Source organism: Notamacropus eugenii, chromosome 5 (assembly GCF_028372415.1).
Source record: "Notamacropus eugenii isolate mMacEug1 chromosome 5, mMacEug1.pri_v2, whole genome shotgun sequence".
Lineage (NCBI taxonomy): Eukaryota > Metazoa > Chordata > Mammalia > Diprotodontia > Macropodidae > Notamacropus > Notamacropus eugenii.
The window spans coordinates 91,047,518-91,061,666 of NC_092876.1; the positions used below are offsets into that span (position 1 = coordinate 91,047,518).

Genomic DNA, 14,149 nt, shown 5'->3' on the forward strand with positions numbered 1-14,149 from the left:
CTTGCTCAACATGCTAATACATTGGCCCAGCCCATAGGGAGCAAGTTATTTCCACTGTTTGGCTCCCTTGAGGCATAACAGGTGCAGGAAATGATGCTGGCTTCTCAGGCAATGGAATAGTTAATTTTTCCGATTTCACGTGGCCTGAACTCCCAAGGGTCTCAAGGGATATGCCTGGCTCTGCACTAACTTATTTATCCTCACATCCCAGGGAATAAGGAAGGATGAAAAGCTCTGGGTCTGCCCTCTTTTTGAAACATGGCTATCTGCCCCATTGGCATTCCCATTCTTTGAGCTTGTACCAGGACTAGGATCTGGTGGGTAAGTGCTATTAGACAAAGAGCAGGAAAGTCTAAAAGCAGAGTAACAACAGTATTGTTTTAAGAACAATTTTGAGTAACTAAGTCATTTTGACTATTATAAATGCCCAAATTAACTACAAAGGTCATATGAAAGAGGATGCTATTTGCATCCACAGAAAGAACTGATAAACAGAAGTATGAACAGAATGATATACACACACAAAGATACACACACATACACATATATGTGTGTGTGTACATGCATATATACGTGTTTGTGTTTAAAAGTAGCTGTCTCATCTACTATGGGGGAGGAGGGAAGGAAAAAGGAAAAAGAGAAAGTTACATGATAACGTCATATTTAAAAAGAATAGTAAGTTGTACATAATGGAGTTACAGTTTCAAGGACAATAACATTTTTTCTATTCTGCTGTTATGGAAATGCTTGTTTTATTTCTCAAGTTCAGAATAAAATAAACAAAATAAATTAAAAAGCAGATGTAGCATTTCAGCTAGTTTTGGGGCAAAGTCCTAAGGGGCTGAGAGGGAAATGAGAAGAGATAGATCCGGACTTCAACTTCTATTAACGGATTTTGGTTTCTACTAGAACTCAGCATTCCAGAGAATTATATGTGGCATGAGCCATGGAGAACAGAGAAGAGAACAGGGAAGCCCCATGGAGTGGAGTGTCAGACCCTCAGCTACACTCTGACAAGCCATAGGAGATGGACAGGCTAGGGGAGGACAAAGACTCTTGGCTTTAGTCGGTGGACTGGGGTTCACATCTTTACTCTGTTACTAGTTCCCTGCTTTACTGGACAAATTCCATCTGTAAAATGAAGTAATTGAATTAATTTTCTAGCTCAAACTCCTGATTTCCTCTTCCTGAATCTTCAGGTAGTGGCCTTAGTATATATATATTTATATATACAGCGTGTGTGTGTGTGTGTGTGTGTGTGTGTGTGTGTGTGTGTGTGTGTGTAAGGATGTGCTGATAAATTTTTAACAGTTAGCTCCAAAAGAAAAAAATAGGTACACACAGCACACTTTTAAATGTAAAGTTTAATTTGCAATATTGACTTTTTTCCTTCAATGTTTTCTTAAGTATAGACAGTCAAAAAAATAGCAAATCCAGCCATACTAATTTCTGAGGTGTAAATTCGTACTCTGAATATTTAACCACTGGCTCTTGCACAGGTTCATGAGGGCTCGAGCATAACCTTTCAGATGCCTACCTGATATACTATGGCTGTGTGATCTTGGGCTAGGCACAAGGATTTAAATTTAAGGATATAAACTATAGGCACCAAGTCGAGTTGATGGAACTTATCTGGGAATTCCCTCCCTGTCTCAGTGGTCTGGTCCCTCTCCTACTTTATATAGCATTATTCCTGAGCAGGGGATAGTGTCAAAACGATGAAGATCATTTAATCCAAATGCTTCTTTGTCCTGAGAGGGGGAAAATGGAAACCTATGGAGCTGAGTGATTTACCTTAGGTTACAAAAGTACTAATTTGCAGAGCCAGGAGTAAAAATGAGATCCTATTGTTCAACACACCTTTCTCCTTCTCTGTTTCATGAGACTCCCTCTAAATCAAGGTGCTTCTGATAGGGTGCTTGGGTGCATGTACTTGGGTCCTAATACTAAAACATTTCTCTTTAAAAATCACATTTCTCCCTAGCCTAAAAATGCTATCTCAGGCAGTTTCTCCCTCAAGGACACAGCCTGCTCTACCAACAGCTGTTATCTCCCTTACTGCTATAGCAGCCAGTTGCACCAATAGAACTCATTAGTTTGAACCAGTTGTGTACCGAACTGGCTGTGTACTGGGTCATAATGACATTTACTACTCACTGACCAATCATATGTATTCTAGCCTTGGACATACCTCTACTCCCTTACATTAATCTTGTCTAACAAGGCATTGATGAGAGAAGCTTGGTTTTTCCTGGTCAGCCCTGACCGTTGGTTGTCTTAGTGACTTTTCAGGCCTAAAATCACACCTTCAGGTGTCCCCACATTGGCTTATTTCCCAATGAATTGTGGGTAAAATACCTGTGCAGTAGATACCAGAAGTGCATATTTCTTTAAGAACTGACTACTCCTTAACCACTCCCTAATCCCACCCCAAAACACCTAGTTAGCATATTTGGCACAAGTGATACTATGGAATATCCTGTACCCCTTTAAGGTTACAGATTCCCTAAGAACTATTGCCCTCTGAAAAGCGTAATAAACCTTTACCTTGACTTCAACAATTCTTGAGTTCGTAAATTCTTCTCCAGATGACCTGCCTCTGGTACCCCAGTCTTTGTGGGGGTCTCACATCCCCTTTCCAGCCCTCATCAATTCCTACTTTTAAGGAGGTCCAAATTCACCCAGAGAGGTGCAACAAGCATGGTTAAAGAGAATTGGAAACCCTGTCATTATCTTCCTTCAAAAACACTTTCCTTTTCTTAACATCCCTATTACTTCCCAGGGCACTATCATTTCCCAAATCATCCAGGATCACAACTTAGGTTTCATCTGTACTCCTTACACTCTTTCACTCCCCATATTTAATCAGTTGTCAAATAATAATTCTACCTTCTGAATTTCTTTAGTATTCTCACATCCCTTCTTCCACCTAATGCTGCCACCAGCCTATTAGAGTATCCTTTACGATGGCCTCTCTGCCCTAAGTCTCTCCCCACTCCAGTCCACCTTTCTCCCAGTGTGAAAGTAAACTTCCCAAAACATAGGTCTGCCCATGTCACCTTCCCCCTTCCATCCCATTCAATAAACTCCAGTGGCTCTTTATCATCTGAAGGATCAAACGTAACATCTTCTTTTTATTGGTTTTAAAGTCTTTCCAATATAAACAATCTCTTTACTCCTTCTCTCCCTCTATAGACTCTCCATATAATCTAGTGGTGCTGGCCTCCTTGCTGTTCCTTGCACAAGACATCACATCTCCAGCTGTACCTCATGACTGGAATGATCTCCTTTCCCATCTGTGCTTCTTTCGTTCACAGGCTTCCTTCAAGTCCAAGCCAAAATTCCACTTTCTGCCAGAAATCGGCTCACAATGGTCACCTTTAACTTAAGTGGCTTCAACCCAGACATATTCATCCTGGTGGGGATCCCAGGGCTGGAGCAGTTCCACATCTGGATTGGCATTCCTTTCTGCACTATTTACCTTGTGGCTGTAGTAGGAAACTCAATCTTGCTGTATCTCATTCTCATGGAGCGTAGCCTCCATGAGCCCATGTTCTTCTTCCTTTCCCTGCTGGCTTCCACTGATCTAATGCTGTCCACAGCTGGTGTGCCCAAAACCCTCAGCATCTTCTGGCTTGGAGCCAGGGAAATCACCTTTACTGGCTACCTCACTCAGATGTTTTTCCTTCACTACGGTTTTCTTTTAGATTCAGACATTCTGTTGGCCATGGCATTTGATCGCTATGTGGCCATCTGCTCCCCACTGAGATATGTCACCATCCTGACTCCTCAAGCTGTCATCAAGATCATAGTAGGTATTTGCTTTCGCAGCTTCTGCTTCGTTTTCCCTGATATTTTCTTGTTGAAGCGCCTGCCATTTTGCCAGACACGCATCATCCCACACACATACTGTGAACATATTGGTGTGGCCCGCCTCTCCTGTTCTGATATCTCCATCAACATCTGGTATGGCTTTTCTGTGCCCATTATGACTGTAATTTCAGATGTAATATTGATTGCTGTCTCTTACACACTTATCCTCCATGCTGTCTTCCGCCTCCCATCTCATGCTGCCCATCAGAAGGCACTAAGTACATGTGGTTCTCATGTCGGTGTCATTCTTATGTTCTACATACCATCCTTTTTCTCCATCCTTGCCCACCGCTTTGGACATAATGTTCCCCTAACCTCCCACATCATGTTTGCCAACCTCTACATACTCATCCCACCTGCACTCAATCCTATCATCTATGGAATTAAGACAAAGCAAATAAGGGACAAGATTGTCATCTTGTTCTCCCCAAAGGCAATCCAGTGACATGGTACTGTGAATCAGGAAGAGTGTATAATGAGCTGCTAGTATGCAACTGTGATGCAAAATAGCCATTTGTTAGTTGTTTGATCTTTGCTGTCAATATGAGCTTTCAAGTAGAGAACACTTGAAATTTTCACTCAGGCCTGCAAGTGCGCTTAAAGGAAGGGATTCCATCCAATCCAATTCGGTTTAATTCAGAAACCATCTTTTATTCATCTCGGCATCTATTCCACAGCATAGGACCATGTATATGTTAAAGACTCAATAAATTATGCAGTGAATAGTTCTGGAATCAATAAATAAATGATGTTGACTGACCTGTGAACCTTCAGAAGTGCAGAATCCATTTTAGGGGAATTTCAAATACATGATCATTTATTAATAGGTATGGGTATAAATGACTGCAAAGAATCTAAAATCGGCAAAAACTGACAAATAAAGATTAATCTGGCTCCTTCTTGGGCTGTTTCTTCCTCTTCACTGTGGCCACTTCCTAGCCCTAGGATCTGCTCTTTATATCATATCATATCTTATATATGTATGTATATGTATACATATACATATATATATATATATATATATATATATATATATATATATATATATATTTCCTTAATATCCATCTATTCTTGTGACTTAAGTTTACCTTTATACAAATACCTCAATCTCTGTCTCTAGCTTTGACATCACATTTGAGGTCCAATCCCTCAGTTTAATTGCTGACAAGATATAACATCAGAAGCATGCTGTAGTGGGAATTGAACAATTACTGGATTTATAGTAAAGAAACAAACAAAACCTCGAATCTATGCTCAGTGCCTGACTCTTAAATACTGTCTTAGCTTTAGGTAAGTCCGTTAAATTATTTAGCTCTCACCATCTCCCATTATTAAAAGAAGGGTTAGACTAAATGATCTCAAATGTCCTCTAATTCTGCAATCTTCAAAGAAAGAGGGGCAGGACCAATATGTACAAAAAATATTTAAAATAATTCTTTTTCATAGTATCAAATATTGGAAACTAAAGGGGTTCCCATCATCTGACCACATATCTTGATATACAAACATACATGCACATATATGTATATATATACATACACACTTGCACATACACATGTATGTGTGTGCCATAAGAAATGACAAAAGGAATGCTTACAGAGAATTCTTAAATTTTCATGAAATGATAGAGCAAAGGAAGTAGAACCAGGAAAATAATTTATACAACAGACACAAAATTGTGAAGACATGATTTTGAAACCCCTAAGAACTCTGATCAATGCAATGACCAAATATTTTTCCAGAAGTCTGATAATGAAGCATGCTAATCATCTTCAGACACAGAGGTGGACTCACATGCAGAATGAGTTATTTTTTGGATAGGAACAATGTACAATTTGCTTAACTTGACTACATAAGTTTCTTACAAAGGGTTTATATTTCATTTTTTTGCAGTGATGGGATGAGTAAGTGGGAGAAAACAATTTATTTTTGTTTTGACAAAAACAAAATAAATTCTTTGATCTTCATTTGGATTTTAAACGATTTTCTCAAACTTACCAGGTCGAAAGGTAAGCATCATATTTCTCCCTCCCTTCAAAAAAAATATCTTTCTCTTCCTCTCAACTTCTTAATTTCTTTTCACCACTGAATTGCATTCAACAATGGAAAATCAGTATCGGGAAATAACAGTAATCTAGAGTTGGTATGATTGTCTTTACCATCCTATGTCCTGTATTCTACCAGTCACATGTTATCTTTTAAAATAGATTTCCTTAATATCTCTGGTTTGCATTCGTTACATTTTCCATTGTATTCTTCCTCCTATATCATCCCAGAAAGCCATCCTTTATAATAAAGAAAAAAGTAACAGCTAGAATTTTTGTAGCAGTTACTATTCCAAGGACTATGCTAAGTGCTTTACATATGTTTTCTCATTTGTTCCACACAACCTTGAGAGGTAGAATGCTATTGTTATCTATATTTTACAGTTGAGAAACGTGAAACGAACAGAGGTTAAGTGATTTTCCCAGGGTCACACAGTTGGTAAGTACTCAAACAGGGTTTGAATTCAAGTCTTCCTGACTTAAAAAAATAAGCATAAATGATACATGACACAAAAATAATGAGTTGCATTAAATTTGTTCATAATAATCACTGCTAACTTTGATATAGCATCTACATTGTGCTAAGCACCAGACAAATATCATCTCATTTGATTCTCACAACAACGTGGGGAAGTAGATGCTATTTTACCTCCATTTTACAGAGAGAAACTGAAGCAGAAGCTAAAGGCTTCTGGGTTACACAGTTAGTAAGTGTCCAAAACCAGCTTTGAATTCAGGACTTCCACTGTACCACCTAGCTGCTACTGCAAAAAAACTGTTCCATATAATTTATCAAAATTATCTTTAATCTTTTAAAAACTTGTCTCCATCCCTGGTTTCTTTATGAATCCAAACTCTACCCAGAGTTATAACTGGTATTTAACCAGCTTTGCTTCTAGCTTTTGTTTTTAAATATGATCTAAATATTCAAGTCACAAATCTATTTTGAATTTATTGTTGATACAAGTTATCAGGCTAAACCTAATTTCTACTAGACTACTTTCAATTTTTTTTCCAGCAGATCTTATCAAATAGGAATTTCTTATTCTGGGTAACTTCTGGTTTGAGATTTATTGTGAATACTGTTACTGTATTCAATTATTTCGATTTCTTCCTGTTAGCTTTGTGGTGCAGTAGAAAGTACTCTGTGTCTGGAGTGGAAAATCTGAGTTTCAGTCAAACCTCAGACACTAATTGCATGATCTTCAGCAAATCACCTCTACCTGCCTCAGTTTACTCAACTGTAAAATGAGGCTAATAGTAGCACCTATCTTCCAAGTTGTGGTGAAGATCAAATGAGATAATATGTATAAAGCACTCAGCCCAGAGTCTGGCATATATAGGGACAATAAGTGCTTGTTTTCTTCATTCCTGTGTAAACTATTCCATTGATCTACTTTTTAAAAACCAATTCTAGTTAGTTTTGATGATGGCTCTTTCACAATAAAGGTTTGGAAATTAATTTGTCTTTTTTTCACAATTTCCCTGGACATTCTATATCCTTTGTTTCTCCTAATGAATTTTGTGATTATTTTGTCTACCTCTGTTAAATATCTCTCTAGCACTTTGATGGATATAGAGCTAAATTCTTACTTAATATTGATAATATTTGCCATTTGTACTACATTGGCAAAGTGTAGCCGAAAACACAGAATATCCTTCTAGAAGGTTAAGTTGTTCAATTCCCTAAGGAAGTTCATATAACTATCTACACAAGTATTTTCTTCTTTTTGCTCTGTGCAATCATTGAGTTAGTTCACAACTCCAAAAAATAGTGCCATCCCCTCCAACATTTGTCATTTTTCTTTTCTCCCTATTAGCCAATCTAATAGGTGTGAAGAAGTGTCTCAGAATTCAAATCTTTTATTTCAGAGAGTATTTTTCCCCTTTCTCTCTTTTTCCCTTGTCATCAGTCTATTAGAGTCTATCAGTCCATCACCACCCATGAACAGACTTTCTCCAGCAAGATTTGGCTTGGAGGAGTTACTGCTATGTGCTTTATCTTGGCAAAGCATCAAGTGGGTCTCAAAACTTGAGCCATACCAGCGCACAGCAAACTGAGCATGTGTAGATGCCTAAATGGCCCCTTGACTTTTTTGATTTCCCTGAATTCACAGTTCATTCTGAGGGTAGGCATTAATTCTCCCCAATTTCTCTCCAAAAACTCAGTCCTTAAGCAGTTCAGCCCTTTTCAGCACACAATCAACAGCAACTTATTAAGTGCCTACTATATTACACCATATACTGAAGATAAAGTTCAAAAACAAAACAGACCTTGCAATCAAGAACTTATATTTTATTTAGAGAAATAAATAACATGTGCATATATCGACATGTAAAAACACAAATAAAAGTAGATAAAAGGCCATTTCAAAGAGGGTAGACAATAACACCTGGGGGAAATCAGGAAAGGGGAGGTAGCACTTGAAATAAATTTAGAAAGGAAACTTGAGAGAGAAGGAAGGAGGGAGGGAGCAGAGGGGTAGAGTCAGAAAGAGACATAGACAAACTTAGGGGCAGAGACAGACAGATAGATAGATAAATAGACAGATGATAGGTAGATAGATAGATAGATAGATAGATAGATAGATAGATAGATAGATAGATAGATAGATAGGCAGACAGAGGGAGAGAGAGGCAGAGAAAGAGACAGAGACAGAGATAAAGACAGAATTAAAGAGAGAGAAAAGGAAGGAAAGGGTTAGAACAACTACAGTGAGAGAGACAGAAACAGGCAATTTGCTGAATGAGAGGGATAAGGTCAGATCTGTGCCTTAGAAAGAGCAATTACACAGTTAAATTGAGAACAGACTGGATTGGGGAGGAGACTTGAGGAGGGCAGACCAATCAACTAGTAGGTTATTCAACTCGTTCAAGCATAGAATACTTAGTTTAGAAGACAGTCTCAGTTGTTCATTAAATTCTTTTCACTTCAGGTTACCTCTACATTACCTAAGCTTGAGGTTTGTGATCACATAACTACATCTCCTGCTTGCTCCCCACCTTGGTACATGGCTACCATTCCAGACTCCCGGCCTGATTCAACCTTAGATATTTATTCTCTACCGTTCCTCCATTGCTCTCTTTGTAAAGGCAGCTGTCTCACCAGCAGCACATCTAGACATCTTCATGGCTTCATCAGTAGGTAATCATGACCAATAAGTTAGTTCAATTTTGAGGAGAAGTAAGTAGGGTGTGTACATAATCTACTGCAACTTTCACATATTCTATGACAAGTCATTGTCTCAATAGTTGTATACCTTTGAGTTTTGTTGTTTTGCTTTGTTGGTAATGAAGTTAGTTTGTAGCACTTTGAAATTTCAACATGATCCTGATTATGCATCAGAATATATATTCTTTTTCAAGTTGCTATTGAACATCATATAAGGACAAAGAGCTGAGTTAATCTGAGATTGGTTGGACTGTTCATTCAGAGTTTATATACAAGAAAAAAGAATAATAATAAATATATTGCCCCCAAATAAATACATATCCAGTTGAAGATAAGACTGAAATTCTTCTGGAGCAGTACTAGTCCTTCTTCCATTATACAACCTGAAGAGGGTAGTCTTTAAGGAGGAAGAAAACACGTAGATGAAAACCAACTTTCTGAATGACCTGTGCCATAGGTATTAAGGCTATAATAATAAAAAAAACTAAAAGAAAAAACAAAACCTAAACATATATGTTTGAAGTGAATGCTTGAGACATTGTCATTACCCAAAAAGGTGACTAAATAACCATATCGCATGTTTGATGGTTTGTTTATTTTTTTAGGATATTGACTTGATGGCAGAGGTATACTAGAGCCAGCTTGAATTTGTTCAGAGAGCTGATTGTTAAATTTCCTCAGAAATCGCTAAATGCTTTAAATCATGACTTTGATATATTACTGAGTTCAGATAGGTTAACAGAATTCTGGGGAGTGGAAACAAATCAGAAAATGTTCTGCAGCACTCCTCTACAGAATACTCTAGTGTGTCCTTTTGTCAGACATATGAAAATTAGGCTTTGGACACTCTTACATGGACTGGAGAGTCCTTACTAGTTTTGTGTGGTAAATACATAGCAGGACTTCAAAAGGGTGGGGTATTGAACAGGAAAGAGGTTTATGGCACAAGCAGATGTCTAAAAACTTGAAGTGACTGATGTCTGGGGGGAAGTAGATCTGGAAGGTCTAAAAGGACTAGTGGATACTAACCAGACCTGAACAGTCATTAACAAATGACTGTCAGGGGAGGTGCCAAGATGATGGAGTAGAAAGATACACATATGCTAGCTCCTAACCTACAGCCCATAAAATACCTGTAAAGAAGAACTCCCAACAAATTCTGGACCAGTAGAAGCCACAGAACAACAGAGCAGAGGAGATTTCTGTTCCAGAGAGACCTGAAAAACTGACATGAAAGGTCCGTCGAGCACCAGACCTGGAGCAGAGTCCAGCCCTGCCTTGGCTGCGGGGCACCAAGAGGAGCAGATCCGAGCAGGCTTCAGGGACTGAATCTCCAGTTGGCTGCGCAGGTCGCCTCCACCCACAGGCACCAAAGGTCAGTGAGAGAGTCTCTTTGGCTCACCAAGAGGGGAGTGGAGTGTCCCCATAGCTCAGGCCCCTCGAGAGGCAGCAGAGGAGGCAGGAGCACACAAGGGCTGCCAAATCAGGCAGGAGCTTGGATCCATTGCTGAAAGTCTCTACATAAACCCCCTGAGGGAACTGAATCCCATGTGGTGGCCCTGATCCCACCTGGGCACCTGAACTTAATCTCACACTGAATAGCAGCCCCACCAAAAGCCCTGAGGCTGGGAGGCAGCATTTGAATCTCAGCCCCAAATAGCTAGCTGGGCAGATCTGGAGGTGAGGTGGGTGTGGAGAGGAAACTCAGAAGTCAAGTCACTGGCTAGGAAAATGCCCATAAAAGAGGGAAAAAAATAAGACCATAGAAGGTTACTTTACTGGGGAACAGATATCTCCTCCCACCCTTTCAGATGAGGAAGAACAATGCTTACCATCAGGGAAAGACATAGAAGTAAAGGCTTCTGTATCCCAAACATCCAAAATAAATATTCAGCTGGCTCAGGACATGGAAGAGCTCAAAAAGGATTTTGAAAATCAAGTTAGAGAGGTGGAGGAGAAGCTGGAAAGAGAAATGAGAGAAATGCAAGAAAAGCATGAAAAGCAGGTCAACACCTTGCTAAAGGAGACCCAAAAAAATGCTGAAGAAAATAACACCTTGAAAAATAGGCTAACTCAATTGGCAAAAGAAGTTCAAAAAGCCAATGAGGAGAAGAATGCTTGCAAAAGCAGAATTAACCAAATGGAAAAGGAGGTTCAAAAGCTCACTGAAGAAAATAGTTATTTCAAAATTAGAATGGAACAGATGGAGGATAATGACTTTATGAGAAACCAAGAAATCACAAAACAAAACCAAAGGAATGAGAAAATGGAAGATAATGTGAAATATCTCATTGGAAAAGCAAATGACCTGGAAAATAGATCCAGGAGAGACAATTTAAAAATTATGGGACTACCTGAAAGCGATGATCAAAAAAAAGAGCTTAGACATAATCTTTCATGAAATTACCAAGGAAAACTGCCCTGAGATTCTAGAACCAGAGGGCAAAATAAGTATTCAAGGAATCCACTGATCACTGCCTGAAAGAGATCCAAAAAGAGAAAGTCCTAGGAACATTGTGGCTAAATTCCAGAGTTCCCTGGTCAAGGAGCAAATGTTGCAAGCAGGTAGAAAGAAACAATTCAAGTAATGTGAAAATACAATCAGGATAACACAAGATCTAGCAGCTTCTGCATTAAGGGATTGAAGGGCATGGAATAGGATATTCCAGAAGTCAAAGGAACTAGGATTAAAACCAAGAATCACCTACCCAGCAAAGCTGAGTATAATACTTCAGGGGGAAAAATGGTCTTTCAATGATGAAAAGACCAGAGCTGAAAAAGAAAATTTGACTTTCAAACTCAAGAATGAAGAGAAGCATGAAAAGGTAAACAGCAAAGAGAAGTCATAAGGGACTTACTAAAGTTGAACTGTTTACACTCCTACATGGAAAGACAATATTTGTAACTCTTGAAACTTTTCAGTATCTGGGTACTGGGTGGGATCACACACACACACACACACAGAGAGAGAGAGAGAGAGAGAGAGAGAGAGAGAGAGAGAGCACAGAGTGAATGGAATAGGATGGGATCATATATTAAAAAAATGAAATTAAGTGGTGAGCGAGAAATAAATTGGGAGGAGATAGGGAGAAATGGAATGGGGTAAATTATCTCTCATAAAAGAGGCAAGCAAAAGACTTTTTCGTGGAGGGAAAAAGAGGGGAGGTGAGATAAAAACATGAAGTTTGCTCTCATCACATTTGACTAAAGGAAGGAATAAAATGCACACTCATTTTGGTATGAAAACCTATCTTACAATACAGGAAAGTGGAGGAGAAGGGGATAAGCAGTGTGTGGGGGGGTGATGGAAGGAAGGGCAATGGGAGGAGGGAGCAATTTGAAGTCACCACGCTTGGGGAGGGACAGGATCAAAAGAGAGAATAGAAGCAATGAGGGGCAGGATAGAATGGAGAGAAGTATAGTTAGTCTTACACAACAGGACTATTATGGAAGTCATTTACAAAACTACACAGATATGTCTTATATTGAATTGCTTGCCTTCAGAAAGGGAAAGGGAGGGGAGGGAGGGATGAAGAGAAACTGGAACTCAAAGTTTTAGGAACAACTGTAGAGTATTGTTCTTACTACTAGGAAATAAGAAATACAGGTAATGGGGTTTAGAAAGTTATTTGGCCCTACAGGACAAAAGAGAACATGGGGACAAAGCAAGGGAGGGATGATAGAAGAGAGGGCAGATTGGTGATAGGGGCAATTAGAATGCTCAGTGTTTTGAGGGGGAGTGGACAAATGTGGAGAAAATTTGGAACCCAAAATTTTGTAAAAATTAATGTTAACACTTAAATAAATAAATTTAAATTTAAAAAATGACTGTCAATTTGATAGAGGTATCTACTTTAGCATCTGAGAGATTAAGTATCCTTTATTTGTGCTGCTAAATATTTTTATTGAGGAAGTTTGTGAAAATATAGATTGCATACTTATAAACTTCAAAGGTGACAAGAGACCGAAAGAGACAGGGCTGTTCAGCTGAGCAACAAAGTTGGGATGTAGTGGACTGTATCCAATTAGATTAGGTTTAATAGGGGAAGATGGCGGAGTGAGAGCAACGACCCACCTAAAGTCTTGGACAAACTCCTTTGGATACCTTTGAAAGGAGAAGCTGACCAAATTTTGGAGGTGCAGAATCCAGTGGGAGACAGACTGTGATGGATTCGGAGCCCAGGTTAGACTGGAAGGTCCACAGGAAGGATCTGTTCCATGGGGGTGAGCCCCCAGCACACAGTGCAGCATGGCCAGTGCAGCGGATTGGAAGGGAACTGAGAAACCTGAGAGCAGCTGGCAGAACCAGCAGAGCAGCATGGAGGGTGAGGGCGGGAGACATGTCAAACGGAGCCAGTGAGAACCACTAAGTGCCAGATATCAGCACAGTAGCTCCTGAGACTTTCAGCCCGAAGATTAAACATTGGTAAGTCACCTACTCGAACTTCTGGGATACAGGATGTCAGAGTGATCAGTAAATGCTCTCTCCTCCCTCCTTGGTGACCGTGAAAGAACCATAAAACATTTCTCCAGAAAAATCCTGCATCAGTGGGAACAGCAGAAGGGGCCAATAGTCTCATAACACCTGAGGCTAGGAAAAATAGTTAAGGAGGATTCCTCCTACTGTGGTGGTGGCAAACCAGAAGGACAGAAGACCCAAGGCAGAGAAAACTGGCACTGGGACCCAGGCAAGCCTCGGGGTTAGGAGAGGAGCCCCAGGAGAGGTGGAAACACGCATTAATATCTAGGCATGCTTCAGCACTCCAGGGGAAATGGAAAGACAATAGGGAAGCTGGGATCACCATTCCCTGAGCTTGCCTTTGCCTCAGTTCAGCCGAGGAGATCTCCTGTGACCAGACCATTCCTCCCTCACACTTAACAAGCTAACCCCAAGGTTGATCCGGGAAACAAAAAACAAAAACCTGCTTTTAGCTTTTTCACACATCAGCTCAACACAAAGTTCTGTAGCTTCTGACTGAAAGAACTAGAAGCCACAACACTCAGTCAACATCATGAACAAGAAAAAGCAGATGAAGGGTAAAAAATCCATAGAATCTTT

General features: G+C 39.6%; 1 protein-coding gene across 1 annotated transcript; it reads left to right on the forward strand.

The window, feature by feature from the left end:
* Positions 1 to 3,352: 3,352 nt before the first annotated feature.
* Positions 3,353 to 4,318, forward strand: LOC140508711 (olfactory receptor 52H1-like). Its single transcript, XM_072616594.1, has one exon. The coding sequence runs from the start codon at positions 3,371 to 3,373 to the stop codon at positions 4,316 to 4,318; it is 948 nt and encodes a 315-aa protein (XP_072472695.1). The 5' UTR covers positions 3,353 to 3,370.
* Positions 4,319 to 14,149: the final 9,831 nt, after the last annotated feature.

Excerpts from the sequence above, each read along its gene's own strand:
- LOC140508711 (XM_072616594.1), top strand. The coding sequence starts at position 3,371 with ATGGTCACCTTTAACTTAAGTGGCTTCAACCCAGACATATTCATCCTG.